Source organism: Leuciscus leuciscus (assembly GCF_965113295.1).
Source record: "Leuciscus leuciscus genome assembly, chromosome: 1".
Taxonomy (NCBI): Eukaryota; Metazoa; Chordata; class Actinopteri; order Cypriniformes; family Leuciscidae; genus Leuciscus; species Leuciscus leuciscus.
The window spans coordinates 29,415,460-29,439,338 of record NC_138725.1 but is presented as its reverse complement, the minus strand read 5'-3'; the positions used below and the strand labels follow the sequence as shown (position 1 = coordinate 29,439,338).

At 41.3% G+C, this 23,879-nt stretch overlaps 1 protein-coding gene across 17 annotated transcripts in view; it reads left to right on the top strand.

Moving 5' to 3' along the window:
- LOC309498713 (uncharacterized protein) overlaps nt 1–23,879 on the top strand; it is a 170,939-nt gene that overhangs the window by 115,234 nt on the left and 31,826 nt on the right. For 7 of the 17 annotated variants that reach the window (XM_082169585.1, XM_082169584.1, XM_082169586.1 and 4 more), the window contains one exon: nt 13,805–14,502. The exons of 7 other annotated variants lie outside the window; for them this stretch is intronic. In XM_082169585.1, coding sequence (XP_082025711.1) covers nt 13,805–13,871 — 67 coding nt within the window. In that variant the 3' untranslated portion in view covers nt 13,872–14,502. Of the gene's footprint in view, nt 1–10,446; nt 11,729–12,842; nt 14,503–23,879 lie in introns of those variants that run through there. 3 more of the 17 variants (XR_014206021.1, XM_082169599.1, XM_082169589.1) reach the window with 3 other exon arrangements.

Here is a 23,879-nt window from a genome sequence, read left to right as displayed (position 1 = left end):
GTATTATTTTTTTCTCCTACTTCCACTTTTACTTCAGTACATATTTTCGGCGAGTGTAATACTTTTACTCCGATACTTTTTTTATGTGCTGCATCGTTATTCGTTACAATTATAAAAATGTTACGAATCATTCCAAACCCACATTATCACTGCCAGAGCGGTAGATGGCTCTGTCACCAGGTTTGATGAAGCTGGCCCAGTGAATCAAACGATCAAGAAGACCGCGCGTGCTCCCGTTCTGCCTTTCGCTCTGCTGCCTGCCTCCAGTGAGAACACTTGAGCTTTGTTAATTTGTTTCGAGATGGAAGAACCAGAACTTCCGAGTGATCGTGGCGGTGGCGGTGAGGGTGAGGAAGGAGACCACTCCTGGACCTACTAGTCCATGTTTTCATTTGTCGGAGTGAAAGACAATTCAGATAGATTGAAGTGCGTAACTGTTATCTGTCATGAGGACGCCGATGAACTGAATCGTTCGTTACTTGTTTAAATAGTTTAAAGTTAGGCTACTATTATATGTAATGTCATTTCCTTGACAAACTATACATCATTAAAATTATATAAAACTCAAGTTTCAGTATTTGAGCACTATTGTATTCTGAGAAACTTATAGGGACAGTTATGTCTTAATTTGTGTCAGTTATATATCAGGAAAAAATAGTCGATACCTTTAATATGAATTATAAGCGTCAGCCGCACCCATTCAGAAAAAAAAGAAAAGAAAAAAAAACGTGCGGTTGTCATGAAAGCACTTGACCAAACAACGTCCCTCAGGGCTTTTAGCTCAAAAATGTGCAGATTTTGATAGATTTCATAGGTTTACCTTAGATTTCTATAGAGAGGAATAATATTTATTTAAATTATTATAACCAAAATGGGCCGATGTAATCATTATGAGCGCTGGATCTCTGATGTACTGTGTTTTCAGTCCATACCGGCAGCCTGAGGGCGCCCTATGCACATTAGACCATATATGGAACACATGAAGAAGAGCCATTCCAGGAACTCCCTGACATAAACAAAGCTTCCAGAGATCACTGTTACATGCTGATAAATACCCAATAAGCTGTAGAGAAAAAAGGCACAAGCAGGGAAGAGAAGAGAGTGATGCTTTAGAGGGGGAAGGGACATATTTGATCTGTTTTTCTTTACAAAGAGTTAAGCTCAGTGTGTTAAGGTGTTCTTGAACATTCATGTCCTTGTACTGCTGCTTCAGCCAAATTAATAATATTAATAACTTAAATATATTAATAACTTCATAACACAATACTTGTACTTTTACTTTCAGTACTTGAGTAGTAAATTTTAAAATAATCTACTTGCAATACTTAAGTACAAAAAATGTTGAATACTTTAGTACTTCTACTTAAGTGTTCTGCTTAAAGAGCACTTCAACTTCTACTCAAGTCACTTTTTTGATAGAGCACTCAAGTCTGGGTCTCTAGTACTTTATACATCTCTGCTGCACAGGCACCAATCGCTAGTCTCATCGACGCCTCAAACGTCATGTAATACCCTTCCTCAATCCACACGTTATTAATTTCTCACAATTTAATTAGCGATGTTTATTGTCAGAAAAGAAAAAGAGAGATCGATGTCCCCATCACTGTGTTTGTGTGGGCTATCAGCAGTGGAGAGTGTGTGCTGCCGTGAGGTGAACCCGTTTTGGAGTTTAGTGGAACAGCTCGACCCGCGACCGGCTGATCTGACGTGCCTGAACCCATTTGTTTTGCGAATAGCTTATTCTCATTTCAGGCAGGATCACGGTCCCCTTGAAGTCAGCACACACGAGTATATTTACAATTGAGTTATTTTATCCATACTTTTTTTATCAAATAAAACGTTTCGGTTACTAAACGTAACCTCTGTTCTCTCTAGAAGAGGGAACGAGTATTGCGTAAGTAGCTTACGCTGCGGGAAAGTCTTCTTTCTCGAGATACTGAAGCCAAAAATTATCCTTAATTTTTAATAATCTTGTCAACGCAGTGCGGCAGCCTGCAGACCTAGGGCAGGCTTACTAGCGTGCCCATTGGCTGCCCTGCGGCAACTGCAGCAGCCTACCGCTGAGCCCTTGGCGTGACGTCACGACCAATGAGCGCGCTTGGCGCGCTTAATGCGTCACAGCCCGCAAAAGGGGTGTGGCTTAGCGTATATAAGCGGGGCTCAGAGGCTGCTTCACTGGTTTCTGTCGCATGAAGCGAATGAGCTCGTGGCACGAGCACGGCGGGTTACGCAATACTCGTTCCCTCTTCTAGAGAGAACAGAGGTTACGTTTAGTAACCGAAACGTTCTCTTACGAGAGGTTCTCTCGTATTGCGTAAGTAGCTTACGCTGCGGGAACACCCTTGTCAACGCCGTGCGCGCCCAGCATCCACTGAATGAGTCCCAGGGAGAGCCCGGGGAACGTGATAGCAGAGAGCCGGGCGGCCAACAGAGGGCTAGCGCAATACACAAGCACATACTAGGGAGCACGGAGCGGCACAGCCGGTCCGAACTGACAATTCCCTGCAAAGTGCAGCTCAACCAGTAGAGCTAAATCAACCAACGTAGCCCGCGCACAGATAGTGGGCTGGCTTATGCGAGACTTAGACTGATAACACTTTCGCCTGCAAGGCGGGAACTTCCAGGTTGTAAAACCTAACAAATGTAGAGGGGGAGGCCCAGCCTGCCGCCGTACAAATGTCATGAAAGGAAATCCCGCTGGACCACGCCCACGATGAGGCATGCCTCTGGTGGAGTGAGCTCGAATGCCCAGTGGGCACTGCAGGTCTTTAGACGCATAAGTAGCAGCAATAGCGTCCACTATCCATCAGGCTGTGTTTCGAGGCGGCGAGACCCTTGGTGCGCCCACCAAACGAAACAAAAAGCTGCTCCGAGCGCCTGAAAGCGGCGGAGCGTGAAATGTAGTTTCTCAGCGCCCTGACCGGGCAGAGGAGATTACTATCGGCCTCGCTGCCGGGAGTTGGCAGGGCTGAGAGAGAAATGACCTGTGCTCTTGAAGGGAGTGCCCAATATTTTGTGAACGTAACCATGCCTCGGTCTGAGAAGAACTTTAGAGTCATTAGGTCCGAACTCGAGGCACGCGGCGTTAATAGATAACGCGTGAAGGTCTCCCACTCGTTTGACTGAAGACAGCGCTATCAGAAAAACGGTTTTGAGCGTGAGGTATTTCATATCCACAGTTTCCAAGGGTTCAAAGGGATGCGCTTTCAGGGCCTCCAAGACCAGTGAAAGATCCCACATAGGAACCGAGGGGGGTCGCGGGGGGTTCATCCTCCTGGCTCCCCTAAGGAAGCGGACGACGAACTCGTTCCTTCCTAATGTGCGGCCCAGCTCTGAGACAGAGAACGCTGAAATGGCCGCAACATAGACTTTGAGCGTGAAGGGGGACCTGCCCGCGTCCAGCAGCTCTTGAAGGAAACACAATACTTGCGATACCCCACATGTCTGTGGATCGAGCCCCTTGGCAGTGCACCATTTGTTAAACACCGACCATTTTGACTTGTAGAGCCGCCTTGTAGAGGGGGCTCTGGATTGTATGATCGTGTTCATGACCCCTTTTGGCAGATCAACGTGTAATCGGTGAGGCTCCATGCCAGTATGCCATGCTCCATGCTTCGTACATCTCTCCAATAGAATTTCCGAAGGAAATTAAAAGAAATCCTCAATTACCGACGACATATCTGTTAAAAGATGCAGCAGAGAAACACAATAGCAAAACAAAAACAACACGCGTGAGACGCCGCGCTAAACTAGAGCATTAGAACTACAAATCCCATCAGCCACTTCGCCCGGAATTGTCACACATACACGCTCTAGCTTCAACCCGCACCTTGGTTATGAGATAAATAAAGACTTACCGAAAGTCATCGCTCAAATGATCCTCATACTCAGCAGGCTTCAAATACGCAGAGATACAGAAAAACAACAAAGTGTTACCTTAAATGAAAAATGAGAGACTCCAGATCCTAACTATAAACAACACTAACTAAACCTAACTAATCTTCAAAGGTGTACCGGACTCGGGGTGGTATTTAAACGCTAAACTCATGGACAATTGGCGTTTTATACCAAAAGCCTGAAGCGTACCCCCAACAGAGATTTAAAACCTCCGCCCAGAATAACCTTCAAAAATAAGAAAGGCAAAATAACAAAAAAAATAACAAACAGTGTCTCGATGGAAGGATTTTAACCCAGCTGAGAACACTCTAAATACCTGAAGTCTACTCATTCCAAAAAGGTAAACACACTAAGGACATTAATGTATTTACTTACACATGCAGCAAATCCCGGACGAGCCCCCAATTTCATGTTACGACCAGCTCAAGCCATAACATAAAAGGGGGATCAAACAGAAATGTTCATTCAAAAAATAAGATTTGAGTTAAACATATCACAAACAATAACAATAATAATAATAATAAACAAAAGTCTAGGGTTAAGGGAAAACAACATATTGACAACATGTGTAAGCAAAACACAATGAGCCACTCATGAGGAGAGTATCCCCATGGAGTGCCTGCTCTAAACAAGACACAGCACTCTTTTATACACAACTGATTATCAATTAGGATGAGGAAGACCAATCAGGAACTCCCACGTCCAGGACCAATGGGATCAGGAGACTCAGGGACGTCACAGTGTCCATGCATTTTGTAAATGTACGGGGTGCTAAAGACAGGCTGAACGGCAGGACTGTGTATTGATATACTCGACCGTCGAAGGCGAATCAAGAATGGCCTGTGACGGGGAGTTATCTGGATCTGAAAGTACGCGTCCTTTAGATCGAGAGAGATAAACCAGTCTCCTGGGCGAATCTGCGCGAGGATTTGTCTGGTTGTAATCATTTTGAACGGCCGTCACATGAGGGCTTTGTTCAGATGTCTCAGATCTAAAATAGGTCTTAACGCTCCGTCCTTCTTGGGTAGTGGCTGTAAAAGCCCGACTCGCTCAGAGAAGGATGAACCTGTTCGATAGCCCCTTTGCGCAGCAGCTTCGCTATTTCTGCTTGAAGCAGGTGCGCTGCTTCTAAACTCACTTTCGTCTCCGTCTGCGCTAGAAAGCGCGGGGGGCGACGAGCGAATTGAAGCGAATAGCCGTGTTTTATAGTATATAAATATAATGGGTGGGTAGTGGGTAGGTGTGAGCACAGAGTTGTGGGCACATTTACTACACTTAGTACTCAAGCGGCGTGTGTCCGCTTTATGAGAATGCGCTCTGTGAGCGTTACCGGGGAGACCGTGTTTGTGTGTAGCAGTGAGCACGTGGGAGTGGGCACATTTTCTACACTTATAACACCATCGGCGTTATAGGAAACTGATAGAGCGAAATGCTTTGATGGCTCATATGTTTAGACGCTCATAAATACTCAAGCACCATCCTGTGAGCGGGAGGGTGCGAGATGCGGGTTCACTTTCTGTATGTAAGAAAGCTGGCCGCGAGCTCGGAGAAGCCAGCAGAAAAAAAATATTTATCTGCCGCCAGAGCCGGGTTCGAACACGGGTCTCCCGCGTGGAAGCCTAATGTTCTGCCACTGCAGGTGTGCGTGTAATAAAACAGGCTCGTTTACTGCAGTATTAGTATTTCCAGCCGCCTGAACTCAGAGGGGACTGAGAAATATGCGAGGATTGGAGGTAGTCCGGCCTGTGCGGGACGAAAACACTCTCTCTTCCTCCTTTCGCCGGTGCTCGTGACGTCCGCTCTGATATCCCTTGAGAACGGCGCAGTTGCGCGGCTCGAACAAAGGGAGAGAGAGCGGGAAGATGTCAACATGTGCTGTGACATCGTTTGTTTGCAGGCGTGCGTGTATAAAAACAGGCTCGTTTACTGCAATATAGATATTTCTAGTCGCCTGAGCTTAGGAGGGGACTGAGAAAGGAAGCCAGCCCGAGACCGTCTACTTCTGACATCCCTTGTGAGCGGCGCGTTTGCGCTGCTCGAACAGAGGGGGAGAGCGCAGGAAGGGGCGTGCGTCATCCAGGAGGTAGCTTTCTTGAAAACGTAAAGGAAGCTATAGCCCGAGACCATCCGTTCTGACATCCCTTGTGAGCGGCGCCGTTTGCGCGGCTTGACAGGGGAGTAAGCAGCTGTCTAAGATAGCAGCGCTGTCTGTTTCATCCCCTGAGGTGACGGCAGTGCGGGCGAAGCCGGCCGCTGCGCGTCGGGAGGTGGGGGGGGAGAAGGAGATAGCAAGGCTCGCGGGAGGGGCTCCGGCGAGCGCTCAGCTGTCATAACCGGCTCGGGAGGCCTTTGAGAGCGGCGTTTCTTCTACGCGGCCCGGTAGAGGCAGCCGGAGAAGGGGGAGGATCATAAAACATGGCGAGTTGAGCCCGCAGGGTCGACATCGGCAAATCCTCACACTGTTCGCAGCCGCCCGAGGAAAGGGCGCGGGCTGCGTGGTCGAAGCCCAGGCAGAGAGCGCAGATACAAGGCGGTCTCCGTCGCTGAGTGTGGCTCTGCACGAGCCACAGAATGCGCGAGGCATTTGCAACAACGCCTCGCGCTCTTTTAGATGCAGAGTGTGTCGCGGGGCGAGCACACAAACACACACAACACTAGGGCTGGGCGATTTAAATCGCGATATTGTTATGCGCATCTCGTCAGTAAAGCCGGTTCCTTGATTAGTAGTAAATCACCATCACCTGCTTTCAGATGGAGCGGCATTTACTACAAAGAGCCGTAGTTAACTGACAAGCTGAGCCAAATCACATCAATATCGCGGACGTATCGCCAGCGATATTTAATGCGATATGGCTCAGCTTGTCAGTTAACTACGGCTCTTTGTACACAGCAAAAACTCCAGTGTTAAATTAACACTCCTGGGAGTGTATGAGTCCACACTGAAGAGTGTTTAAGTTAATGAGATAATTAAGTGATTAATTTAGTGATGATTGAACATTATTGAAGACACCTGATGTTAACAAGCAGAATCACTGAAGGAGAAAATCTCAAATTGTAAGCCACCGTTATGGCGATCAATGGTTGCTTTAGTTGGACTCTTGACCCATATATTATTAACTTTAGATTTTGTTTGGCTGTTGTATCCGAGTTATAACTGCCAGTTGAACAAAGAAAAAAAAAGTGATCTGATGGTGTTGGTTATATTATGACAATCATCATTTGAACTTGATCACTGAACTCATTAAAGTCCTTCTTTCTGACTTCGATTTATGTTGTTGGTCACAGCATAACTGTGAATCTGCATAAATGCCCAGAATTGTTGATATAATATAAAGGATTTCTTAAAAGTTGTTTAAAAAAAAATCAATCTTTTAGGCACACACAGACCTCAAGATTCAGTCTATGCATCTCAACAATGGTGAGGAGCAGAATATTCAATTAGGAAAAGTAAATTACATAGACCATTCAGATCATAATTTATTCATACCGCAATGCATGATGGGAACCATTAATGAGTTGTGATTGGTGGCAGCCACTGCAACATGCTTTATTATTGTCACCATTGTTGAGATTCACAGGCTGATTATTGATGTCTGTGTTTTAAATGAATTTGTCTGAATGTCTTTTGATCAGAACAATGTTTATTAAATATTTTGAATTATAAATAAAGTAGGCCTACTGATAATCAGGCTGAAGAATCACAAAACTGCTGCTAACAAGTTAAACCAAACTACCTCAATAAGTTTCATTTTTCAGATCACAGCATGATTATGTCAAAACATAACCAAAACTATAAGATAACATTTTACTTTGTTCAGTTAACTGTTATAAATCAATGACAGCAGACAAACAACAGTAAATATTAAAGTAAACAAATAATGGTCTACAGCCCGACTAAAGCAAACACCCATCGCCTTAATGGTAACTTACAATTTGTGATTTTCTCCTTCAGTGATTCTGCTTGTTAACATCAGGTGTCTTCAATAATGCTCAATCATCACTAAATTATCTCATCAGCCCTAAATGCCGCTTCATCTGAAAGCAGGTGATGGTGATTTACTACTAATCAAGGAACCGGCTTTACTGACGAGATGCGCATAACAATATCGCGATTTAAATCGCCCAGCCCTACACAACACAGAGCAATAAAAGGATATATTCGCCGGATAGCGGAGCAGGCAGGGAAAGCTGAAGGCGGCGAAGGCGGCCGGCTTCCTCAGTCTGAGATCCTCGGCGTGCTGGTCGCTTGATTCGACGGCGGCTTCCTCAGAGTCCAGCGATGCGGAGAGCTTCGCTGAAGAGACAGAAATCAGTGAAGCAGCCTCTGAGCCCCGCTTATATACGCAAAGCCACACCCCTTTTGCGGGCTGTGACGCATTAAGCGCGCCAAGCGCGCTCATTGGTCGTGATGTCACGCCAAGGGCTCAGCGGTAGGCTGCTGCAGTTGCCGCAGGGCAGCCAATGGGCACGCTAGTAAGCCTGCCCTAGGTCTTCAGGCTGCCGCACTGCGTTGACAAGATTATAAAAAATTAAGGATAATTTTTGGCTTCAGTATCTCGAGAAAGAAGACTTTCCCGCAGCATAAGCTACTTACGCAATACGAGAGAACCTCTCGTAAGAGAACATACAACCAACTTTTCTGTAGTTATGTAAGGCATCTATAGCTTTTGACTATGCCGGTAACTCTACTAGTGAGTTCCTCTTATGACGTCACGCCCCATCTAGTGGAAGGGAGCAGGAGCGGTTAAAACCACTGTTAAAAGTGCCAACTTTTCATATTATATCAGCATTTTGGTATAAAAAAACAATGGTGGGCGGTTCTTATCTTTGTTTAATAAACACATTGCATTATCTTCGTGAAAAATTTAACCTGCAACTTACACTTTAATGGAAATTAATGTAATTATCAAACAGGTGTTTGTCCAGCAAACGGCCTTAAGATTAACTTATCAACTTCTCAATAAAGTTATCACTTCTTACAAACTCCAAGAAATATAAATTTTCTGGCTGTGAACAATAATTTTCTTGCGTTTATAAATTTAAACTACTCAACGTAGTAAATAATAAAAGCTTGTAGCAAGGATCAACATTTCATTGACTTCGTGACATGAGCATTTTAGACGGAAGCAATCAGAAATATATATTGGATTTTAATAATTGAAAATTAATATCTGGCCGGCAAAACGACGAACACATCTTCCTTTTTTTAAGAATGACTTAAGTGCCGTTCTTTGCTCTTTTCTCAAAGAAAAACTTAACTCCAAGTCCTCCAGAGTCGCGGCCAAAGCCGATTCGAAAGACCGTTGTTCTCCATCAGCAGCCGTCATTCTTTGTTTTCAAGTGGCAGCCGTCGCAACTCTGACGCCATATGTTAAGCCCGCCCCCGCCTGCTCTATACGCGACGTGATTGGCCTGACCCAATTTAGGTTTTTGCAGCTAGAAGGTCTATTGAGAGTTGCTAGACCCCCCTGGCTGCGAAATACATTTTGCTGCCGCTAGGGTGCGTCTAGATTTCTAGGCTAGCAGGCAATCTTAAACACATTAAAAGCTTGATAGCTGATACTTGCATATAGTCTTTTGTGTTGCTGAGGCAAGAAGACGAGTGTGTCGGTCTTTTGGAGCTGTGCGTTCTTTCGTGTCTTCCGGTGTGAACCGGTTCGCGCGAAGTTTTAAAGGTTCACCGAACGTGAAGTTACCAAAGAAAAGATTCAGAATTCATCTCCCTTGTGGAGGGAGAGGCGAATATGAAAATAAAAACTTAGTAAAGAAAAGAAAAGAAAGGTTGGGAAAGGTTGGGAGTTGGGGGTACTCTCCAAAACGGAGGTGCGCGTCTGAAGACGGTCGCCGATGCCTGTCCGAAGCTGATGTTTTCCCGAAGTTTGACCGAAGTGGAAGCCATGTGCTATTAAAAAATCATTAAGCCATGTGATAGATGTACTGCGAAACATGTCTCCGGGTGAGTAGCCGGCCAGTTATAGTAACAGCATGAGAAGACACGCTCTGTTATAGACAGCGCTTGGTCGGTTAATTTTGGCATTTTCTAAGTAAGTTACCCTAATTGGCTAGTAATAAATAAAATCACATACAAAAATGTCTTTCGTCCTGTAGGCATCCTGTAGAATATTTCTGTTCGTCCTAAACACATTTTCTATCGTCCCCAGGACGATAGGATGCTGTTAGTCTCGAACCCTGCTTCCATAAAATAATCATTCATGTGAGAAACACACTTTGCTTGATGATGCGCTTAATTGCAGTGTGTGTTCTCCCCTGACGGTATTTTCCTTAAAAATGCTCTATGAAGGCATAATTTTTGTCGTTGGGAATGCAGTGTGATTATATATTAAAAATATGAAACTTAATGACAGAAAGCTGCTTTCTGTTTCAAATGCTAACGTACTCTTTGTGAAGAGTGATCATCTCTGTGTAAGTGGTTAAATGTTCTTGCATTTCAAAATGCTTTCATGATGCAAAATTTGTTAACACAGTTATGTCTTTAAGCGGGGATTACGTACTGGTAATGCAATTCAACTTTTTTTTCTTTCCTTTCAGAGCTGATGGAAGAGAGCGATGAGAGTGAAGAACTGAGTGAAGTGGAGGAGGAGAGTGAAGAACTGAGTGAAGTGGAGGAGAAACATCAGGTCAAACCTGGAGAAAAACATTTGAGTCGCTCAAAGACTAAAAAGACATTTTTAAAGAGAAGAAAAGCCAATAAATATTTCACCTGCACTCAGTGTGGAAAGAGTTTAAAAAGCAAACGAAATCTTGAGCGTCACATGAGAATCCACACTGGAGAGAAGCCGTTCTCATGTGATCAATGTGGGAAGAGTTTCACAAGCAAACAAACTCTTGAGATTCACATGAGAATCCACACTGGAGAGAAGCCGTTCTCATGTGATCAATGTGGGAAGAGATTCGCAGCCAAACAAAGACTTGAGCGTCACATGAGGATCCACACTGGAAAGAAGCCGTTCACATGTGATCAGTGTGGAAAAGCATTTCTTAGGTCGTCAAACCTGAAGGCACACCTGACAGTTCATACGGAGGAGAAGCCACATTCATGTTCTGTGTGTGGAAAGAGTTTTTCACTGCTGACATATTTACATGCACATCAGAAAATACACACTGCTGTTAGAGAGTACATGTGCTTTGAGTGTGAGAAGACTTTTATGACAGCAAATTGTTTAAAACTGCATGAGATAATTCACTCTGGAGAAAAACCTTACATGTGTTCACACTGTGACAAGAGATTCAGTCGATCAGAACATCTGAAAACACATGAGAGGATCCACAGCGGAGAAAAACCTTACAAGTGTTCACACTGTGACAAGAGATTCAGTCGATCAGAACATCTGAAAACACATGAGAGGATCCACAGCGGAGAAAAACCTTACAAGTGTTCACACTGTGACAAGAGATTCATTGTGTCATCACATCTGAAATCACATGAGAGGGTCCACACTGGAGAAAAACCTTACAAGTGTTCACACTGTGACAAGAGATTCAGTGTGTCAGCTAATCTGAAAACACATGAGAGGATCCACACTGGAGAAAAACCTTACAAGTGTTCACACTGTGACAAGAGATTCATTCAGTCAGCATCTCTGAAATTACATGAGAGGATCCACACTGGAGAGAAACCTTACAAGTGTTCACAATGTGAAAAGAGATTCAGTCACTCAACATCTCTGAAATTACATGAGAGGATCCACAGCGGAGAGAAGCCACACACGTGTGATCAGTGCGGGAAAAGTTTCTCTATTAAAAGTCTCCTGAAGATACACATGAAGATCCATGCAGTGCAGAAACCACATCACCACAGTCTGAGATCACGGTAAGAAGTTCATCTTTATGTGCTGAGAAACAAAGGCCGTTTCTCAATACCAAGTACGCAAACTTCGGACTTGCGTCCTTGGTAGTTCGGACTCAGGAGAATGAACTCGAGAGGACGCATGTCCGGTTATTCTGCAGATGGAACAGCAGCGTTCTTGATTGCGTCACTCGCTCTGGTTACTCCGGTCATCTCTTTGTGTATATTTTAGGCAGCAATAAAACGAAATATGGTATAAAACACCACTCTGCCTGTTTTCATTTTAAAAAATCTTTAACATATTAATGGCCACACAAATGTGGTTCAGGCAAATGCGTACATTGATTATCTTCACTGCATATATTTATACAACACGAAATATAAAACACAACCCTGCTTCTTTTTGTTTTCATTTTAAAAATATGAAACATATTGATCATTAAAACTGACATTTAACAAACAGACAGGGTTGTGTCATTTCATTTTATTTTACATGTACATACAGTGAAGAGAATGTACTAAAATAAATATAAAAATTATTCTATACATATAAAAATATATAAAATAAAATTACACAACCCTGTCTCTTTTTGTTAAATGTCAGTTTTAATGATCAATAATATCCAGTATAAAAGTATAAGTAGCCTAAAAGTTATAATAAGATATACAATGAGAAATAAAGCAAACAATTCAGTCAAACATAAGTCAGTTCTCTAGTCTACACAGTTAAAGTTAAATAGCCTAAATATATAAAGTTGTGAAACTTCACTTTGCCAAAACGATTTGCCATAGAACAAACTATAGATTATTGAGACCAAAGATCGACTTATACACAAGACGAATTATTCGCAAGACTAGAGACATCAAAGTCAGCGGCAAACATAAGAAGGACTAGCCGAGGAAACGCTGTTCCAGTCGGGGTTAATGAGCGTTGAACGCCCGGTGTTCGCCTGGATCTCCGAAAACGTCAGATGCATTTTTCAAATAGGCGCTATCTTTATAAATAAACCACAGATTTGAGCTTTAAACAACTACATTCTCGCCTGAAACACTCTTAAAATTACATTTTGTGACACAATAACAGTAGTATTTTGATATTACGCGGGTTTTCTCCTCTGCTATTGACGCTTGCTGGTAGGTGTGAGATGCATTCTGGGATACCTGGCTTTCTCAAGTCCACACAAATCACCTCTCGATGCATCCTCTGTAAAAGGGGCGGATCAAGAACACATCCGGGGATTTGAACTGGACTTGGCTAGATGTGAACTTTGAATTGGAACAGTACTTGGGCAGCGTCTGATGATGTTTCACAAGTCCACAAGAACACAAGTACAGACAAGAACGCATATTGAGAAACGGCTAAAATCTCTTGTGTGTAAGTTAGTCACAGTCAAATATCTCTTCTCCACCTATAGTTGGCGCTGTTTCACTGTGGCTGCTGTTGAATCATCCAGGTTGTGAATGAGGCCGACACCTGATGTGATTGTAAAGCGCTTGGTGTGTACAGTAGTAAATAGTAGCGCTATATAAATGCCTCATTCATTCATTAGTTTCTTAACAGCCACGATGAGCAACAGACATTTTGTTGTTTGATTGGTTTCTATTAACTCGTGTTCAACCCAACATGAATGTGTGATATAAATAAAATCTGTCTTGAGCACTGCCAAATCACTCTGACAATATACATAGTGGCACAGTGCAACTTTATCTTTCTGACACTGCTTATTATGGTGAAGATAAAATGTCAAACAGTTTTTTCATGTTTTCTAACAGCAGTTCATGTTTTTGTATTTGCTCTGGTGCTTATCAAGAATACAGAGACGAGAAGCTTGCAGATTCTTCCTCTGTTAATGTTAGAAAGGTGTTGGAAACTATGTGATTGCTTACAGATTACATGTCAAGTATGCGTCATCTAGAGTTTCATGACCAAACTAGTGATTTATTACACAAATCATCATAATTATGCACAGCAGTTGTTGACCAGATTTGATGGGGTTGAAATGACTATTGAACTCATCAGTGATCTTGACTTTGGGCTTCACTTTTCATTTCAAGTTTGTCTCTCATTTGAAATCTCACTTGATTTAATGTTTCTTTTAGACCTGATGGACGTGAACAAGAAAGGAAAAACAGAAGCCGAAAAATCTCTCTCCTGCCCTCAGTGTAAAAAACGCTTCACATGAAAATCAAGTCTGAAGATTCACATGAGAGTTCACACTGGGAAGAAGCGGCTCAGGCTTTCTCTCTGAAATCACATCTTCTTATTCTGAAGAAAGACCATTGAACTGTGATCAGTGCAGTAAACAGTTTCATTGAGCATCAGTCCTGAATAAAAACCTGAAGATTCACACAAAGGAGAAGATTCCATCGTAATATTACAGCAGAAAAGACACAGCGGTGTGTTTCAGTGCAGGAAGGCCTTTACTATGGATAGAAATAGGTGAACTGAAAGAGCATCAGAAAATTCACTCTGGAAAAACCTTTGGAGGCAAAGTTCAGGAGCTGAAGAAGAGGCCTTAACGCTTTTAATACAGATATGAATCTGACATCAATTTTTAACTCGTTCATTCATTGTTTTTCATTAGAACATCTAGTTTCTCTTTCACTTCTACTCTTCCATGGAAACGCAAGATATACGTTCAAGTATCTTTGAAACTGGACTCTTTTCTTCTCTTGAGATGCTTTGGCTCTTATAAGTCAGTAAAGAGAGAGATCTGTCTAATTCGCTTTCACTTTTTCTTAATGTTTGTATTTGCTTCATGTAATATTGATTAAATTCTCTCCTCTTTTTATCAACATCTCATTGTTATTGTCCTTTTTTAATTCTCTGCTGATTCTGCTTGAATCAAGAGCAATTTCTTAATTTTAGTTCTGAAATTCATGAAGCATCCGGATATGATTGCTTTTTGAGCTTACTGTGTTTTAAACTTCTCAACAGAGCTTTTAAATGCTTAAATTATATTTCTGCACACATGACTGAAATTGAATGAGATTGCTGTCTGTCTACATTATTAACAGTTTCACCCTTGATATCCAGTATCATATACATTTCAAAGAGTTTGTTCTAGTCAGTTTGATGTTTCATTCACACCATGAGGCTTCATGAAGTCAGAACAATTACTTTGAACTTTAAACAACACCAGGCCCAGCTCCAGCTTTGAGATGTAGGGTGGGCCAATTGAACTTCCTAGTTTTATTATTATTAATTTTTTTCACATTACAAAACTTGTAACAAAACTTTATTTTATAGCAAAAGAAGTATGTCTTGATATGTGCAAGGCTCAACACAAGGGATATTTTCTACAGGTTTATTCTGGTTCAGATTTTTACTTTCCCTGCAAACATTTTCACTGGACCCACCACAAACATATACAGTATATGTTACGGTCCCTAATATAGGATTCAAGGGACACATAGCATAAGAGATGGACAACTCAATCTAAATAAAGTATTTTTTGCAAAACAAAAAACTCACAAAAGTAATCGAGAATGAGAGATGGGGAACTCAAGTAATAAAGTCAAGAGACTCCCCTCTCCTGACTAAAGTTACAAACTAAGAATAAAATGTAAACATGATGAAATGCCATTGAACAAGCTGGCTGCCGGCCAAGAGGAGCCTCCTTCCGCTTTATAGCCTGACTTCCCCAGCTCAGCCATTTGGAAACTAAAGAAGACAGAAATGACAACATTACTACAAACAATCATTGGAGGACTCGTGATGTGTTCATGAGACACGGGGACAAACACACAAGCACTCACTGCACAACCACTCATTTAATCGTCACATCCGTATATCCGTTCATGAAACACGCGCAACACTCCCCCCCTCCCCAGCCTCTTCCCCTTCCCCAGCCCCTTCCCCAGATGGTGAATGTGCGCAACAATGCAGTTAAATTGATGCACAAGTTTCAGCAAATGTGACCTTCAGGAGTTAAAACTATCTTAATTTATACAATGTTCAATAGGGAGCCAATGCAATGTTGACAGAACCGGGCTAATATGGTCATAATTCCTGGTTCTGGTAAGAACTTCTGGTTTTGTAAATTCAAAACCATTGCAAAATGGTCTGAGTAGGCTATTTTTTGTTGTATGTAACCAACACAACGTCAAAACGCCAGTGCTTCGTGCCAGTTCGCGGTCAGCAGCGCAAGTGGCCTGAAAACATTACTAGCTTAATGTTGGAGTAAATTTCCTTGCTATGCCAGGGCGTGCAAATAAATCAGGGTGCCAGAAAAGAAAGGAGAAAGGAGGGAGCTGGCAAGGGCTTTAGACCCAAATAATAATGTATTGACCAACTTTTTTCAGTCAGCTCAGAAAGCTGCTCCCAGTCAGGTTAACGATAGGCAGGAGGTTAATGTAACAGCTTAAGTTATTTTTAGCGACAGAGACACCACCACCTGTGAGAAAGAGGATGATGCAAATGATACTAGCGTAGATGTTCTGCATTTAACCCCGACTTTAAAGACATGTTTGTTAACCTTGGTGTGTGTGTGTGTGTGTGTGTGTGTGTGTGTGTGTGTGTGTGTGTGTGTGTGTGTGTGTGTGTGTGTGTGTGCCTATGTAGCCTCCATGACTGAGTAAGTCTCTCAGTCTCTCAGTATGTGTTAATGTAGGGGGGAGAGAGAGAGAGAGAGCACACGCATGATATGAGTAGCCTATAGCAGATTTGGGGAGGGCCCATTCACTGGACCTTTTCAGGGGCCCAGTCATTTCTGTGGGCGGGCCTGATTACACGACCATTAACACAAGGACAACTTCAGCCAAAATTCTGTCAAAAGGCCTACCCTGTCGACAACTTCACAATCTCCACGAGCTATTCTTTTCGTCAACTCCTCAGGATCCATCTCGACGACTGCAGACAGATCGCGCGCGGTTGTAATTTTTTTTTTTTTTTTTTAGTGAGAGACTCCTGGGAGGGCGCGGGCACAAATAAACTGATATGGATTTTAAATTATTTTATCAACTTGAAATACAGGCATATTTTTGTAGATGTGTTCCTAAAAATATGCATATGTTTTTACGTTTGCACGTGACTGTTTTAAAACCGTGTTTAGACCTGTGTTTCCCCCTTGTCCGACCAACACCCGTATCCGACACAGTTTGGATGTAAATCCCATTGGGGTGTAGTTGTCTGGATTTAAGCCCTGTAAATTTGTATCCCACCTACCACACACGGATGCATCAGGATTTTCTCTCCAACTATTCTGGATCGATTCTGAAGGTAGTTTTTGACCACAGACTCACACAGTAGTTTTAAACCACAGACTCACACAGACTCACTGATCGATACGGTACGCAGCACATCGCCTGAAATAACGATCATTGTGTCAGGACCGCTTCCCACGTACTGACTAGGTCATGAAAAGTTTAGTAGATTATTCGCGCTAAATGAATGATTAATGTCATGGTGCAATGAGCAGAAACTGCTCTTTGTAAATAATTGGAATCTGTTTTTGGTCATGGCGGCGGTGTTGCAACAATCCATAGAGATATTCTCAATGTTACTCAGAAAACGGGCTATAAGTTTATTTCGTTTGAAGTACTTGTACTAAATGTTACGCTCTTAGATGTTCGAAAAACATCCCTATTATCTCTAGCCTTGGCTACCGTATATAGACCACCTGGGCCTTACGCTGATTTCTTAAAAGAGTTTGCAGATTTTCTCTCAGACCTATTAGTTAATGTTGATAAAGAATTAATTATTGGAGATTTTAACATCCACGTAGATAATCCAAATGATGCGTTAGGGGCTGCGTTTACAGATTTATTAAACTCCTTTGGGGTCAAGCAAAACGTTACCGGACCAACTCATCGTTTTAATCATACACTTGATTTAATTATATCACATGGAACCAATCCAACCGATATAGATATCATTCCACAAAGTGATGATGTCACTGACCATTACATGGTAACTTGCATATTACGTAATATATCATGCTGCGCCACGTTATCGATCAGGCAGAACAATCCTTCCATCCACCATAGATCATTTTTAAAATTGCTTGTCTGATCTGTCTCAGCTGCTCAGTGAACCCAAACAAACAGATGAACTAGAGGAATTAACTAGCACTATAAGCACTATTCTCTCTGGAACATTGGATATTGTTGCACCCATTAGATTAAAAAAGGTCAGAGAGAAAAGTAAAGCACCATGGTACAACAATACTACGCATGTTCTAAAGAGAGAAACCCATAATTTAGAGCGTAAATGAAAAAAACAAAACAAATTTAGAGGTCTTTAGAATCGCATGGAAAGACAGTATGTCACGTTATAAAAAGGCCCTAAAAGCGGCCAGGGCTGAGCACCTCGGCAAACTAATAGAAAACAACCAAAACAATCCTAGGTTCTTATTTAACACCGTGGCTAGACTAACAAATAAACAGATGTCACCTGAACAAAATATTCAATTACAGTAGACAATTACATTAAGAACAATTACAGTGCTTTACAACTATAGAACAAAAAGAGTTAAATAAACTTATCACTTCATCTAAAACAACAACATGTTTATTAGATCCTATACCAACTAAACTACTGAAAGAAGTGTTACCTGTAGTGAAAGAGCCTCTTCTCAATATTATTAACTCATCTTTATCTTTAGGTCATGTTCCAAGAACATTTAAACTGGCAGTTATAAAACCTCTCATTAAGAAACCACAATTAGACCCAAATAAACTAGCAAATTATAGACCCATTTCAAATCTTCCTTTTGTGTCTAAAATACTAGAAAAAGTTGTGTCCGCTCAACTGGGCTCTTTCTTGCAAGAAAATGACACCTATGAAAAGTTTCAGTCTGGATTTAGGCCGCACCATAGCACTGAAACTGTGCTCGTTAAAATCACAAATGATTTACTTCTAGCTTCTGACCAAGGCTGTATCTCAATATTAGTTTTACTTGATCTTAGTGCTGCGTTCGATACTATAGATCACACAATACTCTTAGATAGACTACAAAATTATACTGGTGTTCAAGGACAAGCATTAAGCTGGTTTAGATCGTACTTATCTGACCGATACCATTTTGTCTATTTAAATGGAGAAAAATCGATCATAACTCCAGTAAACTATGGAGTGCCACAGGGATCTGTGTTAGGCCCTCTGTTATTTTCAATATATATGCTGCCACTTGGAAATATTATAAGGAAACATGGAATTAGTTTCCATTGTTATGCTGATGACACTCAAATCTATATTTCATCACGGCCAGATGAAAACGCTAAATTATCCAAATTGACAGTGTGTTAAAGATATAAAAGATTGGATGACGCGCAGTTTTCTTTTATTAAATCCAGACAAGACAGAGGTACTAATCAGCGGTTCAAAAAACCACCCACAAAACCTCTCACAATACAACTTTAACATCGTAGGATGTCCTGTCCTGTTACTTTATCATCTACAGTAAAAGACCTGGGTGTTATACTTGACTGCAACCTGTCTTTTGAAAATCATATTTCATATGTTACAAGAAGAGCCTTTTTCCACCTTAGAAACATTGCTAAGCTACGTAATATGCTATCAGTTTCTGATGCAGAAAAGTTAGTTCATGCGTTCATGACCTCGAGACTAGATTACTGTAATGCTTTATTAGCTGGTTGTCCTGCAACCTCAATAAACAAGATACAGTTAATCAAAAATGCCGCCGCCAGAGTTCTTACTAGATCAAGAAAATATGATCATATAACACCAATTTTATCATCACTACATTGGTTACCTATAAAGTTCCGTATTAATTACAAGGTATTGCTACTGACTTATAAAGCCCTAAACGGCTTAGCTCGAGTCTATTTAACGGATCTTCTATCGCCCTATAATCCATCATGCTCTTTAAGATCACTAAATTCAAGGCTTTTGGTCATACCTAGGATATCCAGATCATCCAAAGGAGGGAGAACATTTTCACATTTAGCTCCAAAACTCTGGAATAGTCTTCCTGATACTGTCCGTTGCTCAGACTCGCTCTCCCAGTTTAAAACTAGATTAAAGACGCATCTCTTCAGCCAGGCATTTATATAATATTTTTAATCTTACAGTTAAATCCGGTCTCTACTTCATAAACGCCAGAGGAGAACTGGCCCCCGACTGAGCCTGGGTTCTCCCAAGGTTTTTTTTTCTCCATTAGGTCACCTGATGGAGTTTTTCGGTTCCTTGCCACTGTTGCCTTTGGCTTGCTCAGTTGGGGATATTTGGGGATATTTAATTTAATTAATCAATCAACGATACTATTGATCAGAATTACCAAACGTGGACGTTTTCCACTAGAAACAAACACTGATGTATTGTTTTTAATTTAATACTGTGAAGCTGCTTTGATACAATCTATGTTGTGAAAAGCGCTATATAAATAAACTTGACTTGACTTGACTCACACACACACACACCACTTGAACCTTCTATAAAATAATCTTTCATGAAGGTCGGAAAGGTTGAAGCGAATTACAAGGACATTTGAAGGCTTGATTGCACAGGATTTTGCACAGAAAAACGTAGCCACATATTTGTCACCAACAAATACCCTTAGACCAGTGAAATGAGCTTTACGTGTCAATTTACAGGAGATCTGAAGACATCAGCATCAAAATGAGGTGAAAACAGGAACTATTGATGTGAAATGGGTAGAACTATATTTACTGCCCTAGTACGACAGTTATCAGTTTAGAAGTATTCATGTGAATTAAACGTGGGACAATGGCCTTCATCATCACAGTATGCTAATGCTGTGAATCAGATGCGAGGGAATCGTCGCCATTATGCAGATTGAGGACTGATGTGTCTCTTACACCTCTAATACACATCTGTGCCATTTGCTACACAGGACACATACACTTATTCCCACTACATACTACTGATCTACTAGTGTGTCCTAACATGTTTTGTCTCATCTGACAGCTTGAACTGAACAGAATTGTGCTGAACTCAATATTAATGTATTATGTAAAATCTATACACTGAAACATATGTTAAAGAACAACAATAACTTCAATGGAGTCAGATTACTTATATTAGAGTCAGATAACTAAATGCTCATTCTCCTTCAACTGTTTTTTGATCATATTATTGGTTCAAAATAGCACTGTAAGCCTCCAAGACTTACACAATATAGAGTGTTTTCAGCAGCTGTTAAATGGACGGTTGATCAGCTTTTTTCGAAGGCTTGATTGTGTTTATGGTGTGCAGTCTAACATGTGTTCATGCTTCATTAAAAAATTATTTTTCATATCTACTTTTATTCTGTACCGTTGTGTCTCTCCTCCTAAAACGGTCTGATGATTTACTGGTTATAAGACGGCTCTCCCTCCGAAATACACAACGCACAGATGCATCAAAGAGTTCAGACAACAAGATAGGAGTAGCATTTACTGTCCCAGAGTTTCATCTATCAATAAGGAAAAGGATCAGTGATGAGCTATCTGTTTATACAGGGGAAATGGTTGCATTATTATTAGCAATACAGTGGATAGAAGAAATAAGACCTGTGAAATCAGTTATTTGTTCAGACTCATGTTCATCATTGGCTAGTTTACAATACAGTCATTCAGAAAGTAGACCAGATTTTTCAATGGAGATAATGCAAACAATATACAGAATTCAAATGATGGGGATTACAGTAGTATTTTTGTGGGTGCCTGCACATGTTGGTGTCCAAGGAAATGAAATTGCAGATAAAGAAGCAAAAGAAGCAGTTAAAAACAATGACATTAATTTAATTGTTAATTTAAGTAAGAATGAAATTAAGAGTATTATCAAGAAGAGACTAAAAGAAAGGTGGCAAAAACAGTGGGATGAGGAGGAAAAAGGTCGGTGGTTTTATAGAATTCAAAGGAAAGTGGGAGAGATGAGAATTACAGGGAAAAACAGGAGAGAAGAAATAGTAATATCAAGGGTGAGATTTTGACACACAAGATTAAATAGTACACTTTATGGGTAAACATGATACGGGAAGATGTGAGTATTGTGGGCAAGAGGAAACAGTAGAGCATGTTTTAATGCATTGTCAGAAATATAAGAATGAAAGAAGGTTGTTAATTCATAATTTAAAAAAAAATAAAAAGGCAATTTATACCAAAGTATATTCTGCAAAATAACTCGAGAAATGAGTGTTATAATTTTATTCTTCAGTTTCTCGAGAAATCTAATTTGTGGGAGAGAATTTTAAAAAAAAAAAGGGGGGGGGGGGGGGGGGGGGGTTTAGTCGTCTTGATCCACACTCCATACCATAGACAGTAAAAGAAATGGACACAGCGACCCCATTGGATTCAACGGAGACAAAGTGAAGCCAATTAGAAACTCTTTACTTCCCGGGGGTCCAGCGTACTGCGCAGACTCAAACTGAGCTCGACGACGTAGATGTGACGTGAGCAAACCGTCTGTCTTCTAGTAGCTGTGCCAAGATCAATCTGAATCATTACCTTCCGAAACTCGCAGAGACGGAGAGCGTGAGTAGGAGCTGTCCATGATCTTGGAGCAGGAGAAACTTTTTGTAGGTGTTCTGATTAATTACTTTGTCATTTTGCCTCGACGTCCTCCCGATTGCCCGCGAGCTTCTCCTCCTGTCCATATGGTAATTTCCTACTGTGCGACAGAGAGTCGCGTGGCTGTGACGCAATCGTTAGCCTACTTTTACAAAAACTGCTTCTACAGGGCCATAACGTAAGCTACAAGGTAATGGAGACTTTTATACATTTTCGTGTTTCTTTAGAAATAAATAATGGACAAATGGAGTCTTTAAACGCCTCAGATGTGAAGTTATTCGCTGTCAAAGTGACGCCAAAATGAATGGGAGTCAATGGGATGCTAACTGCAGGTGGGGTTCCGCAAGCCAATGGCGGCGCCCGGGGTAGCTTCAAAATAATACAAATCCCTGCCCCCCTGCTCCATACCAGTTGGTGGCGGAAATACACCATTGTGTTGTTTGTCAACCGCCAATAAAATTCAAGAAGAAGAAGAAGAAGAAGAAATACACAACAGGCTCTGATTGGTCAGCTTGGCCCAGTGTGTTGTGATTCGCTAACCGCCTAGTGATGGGAAGTCCGGTTCTTTTCCGCGAACCGGTTCTTTCGGACAGTTCGTTTCAATGTTCAATGTTCAGTTCGTTTCTCTTCACCAGTTCTTTTACGTCATCACGTAATGACGTCAATTCTATCATCCCGGCGTATAAATATACATTCAAATAAAGGCATTTGTAATCATAACTTCAGTTAAATAATGTACTCATCGTCATAATCATTTTGGATAGGTTTTTTACATTTACGTTTTGAAAATGAACCCTGTAGTAGGCCTAAGGCAATGCGCAAACGCGGATGTCTTCATCATTTTTATTTTATTTGCAATTAAATAAACTTACATTTCGCCGAATTCGGCCCCCCATTCAAGTCATTGGTTCACCCGTGCTCATGTAACAGCACAGCACATAGACAGTATATATAAACACAGCATCAGTTGGCCAAAAGAAAGTTCGGTTCAGAGACGGTGCGATCACGCATGCGCAGTCTCTCCAGCTCATCGGTTCTCCGTATCGAACGTGTCCGAAAGAAACAGTTCTCGGTTCTGTGCTGGTGATCCGAGAACTGCTGCAACAACCAGTTCTTGACTCGAGAACCGTAGCATGCCTGTGTGTGAGCTGAAAACTACTGAAACCTTACTAGGCTAAATCAGTCGACAAAACTAAAAACTCGATGCATGTCTCCAGTATGTTTAATACGTTATGTTTTGATTAACACATTATAAACATTTGCACCCTTTAAAACCTTGGAAAGAGTTTAGGCTACGTCAAAAACGTATATCACCTTACTTAGAAATTAAATTATCTGTTCCTGAAAATAATGTTTTAGTATAATAATAAATGTTTAGTTTTATAATCCATTCATTGTTTCCAATCTTTAAAATAATACAGTGAAAAGGCAGTAGCCTATGATAAACATGTTTCTAACATGTTTTATTTTGTTACACTTATTGATGTTCAATAAAATACTTTAGAAACATGCATTTCGTCCCTCTGAAAAAATTGCACGCATGCTCAGCTCATCAGCTCATCGGTTCTCCGTATCGAACGCGTCCGAAAAAAACAGTTCACAGTTCTGTACTGGTGGTCCGAGAACCGCTGTACCTGTACGTTCGGTAGTAATGTTGCAGTGCAACGTTTTAAAAACGTTTAAGAAACCACACCTAAAATAA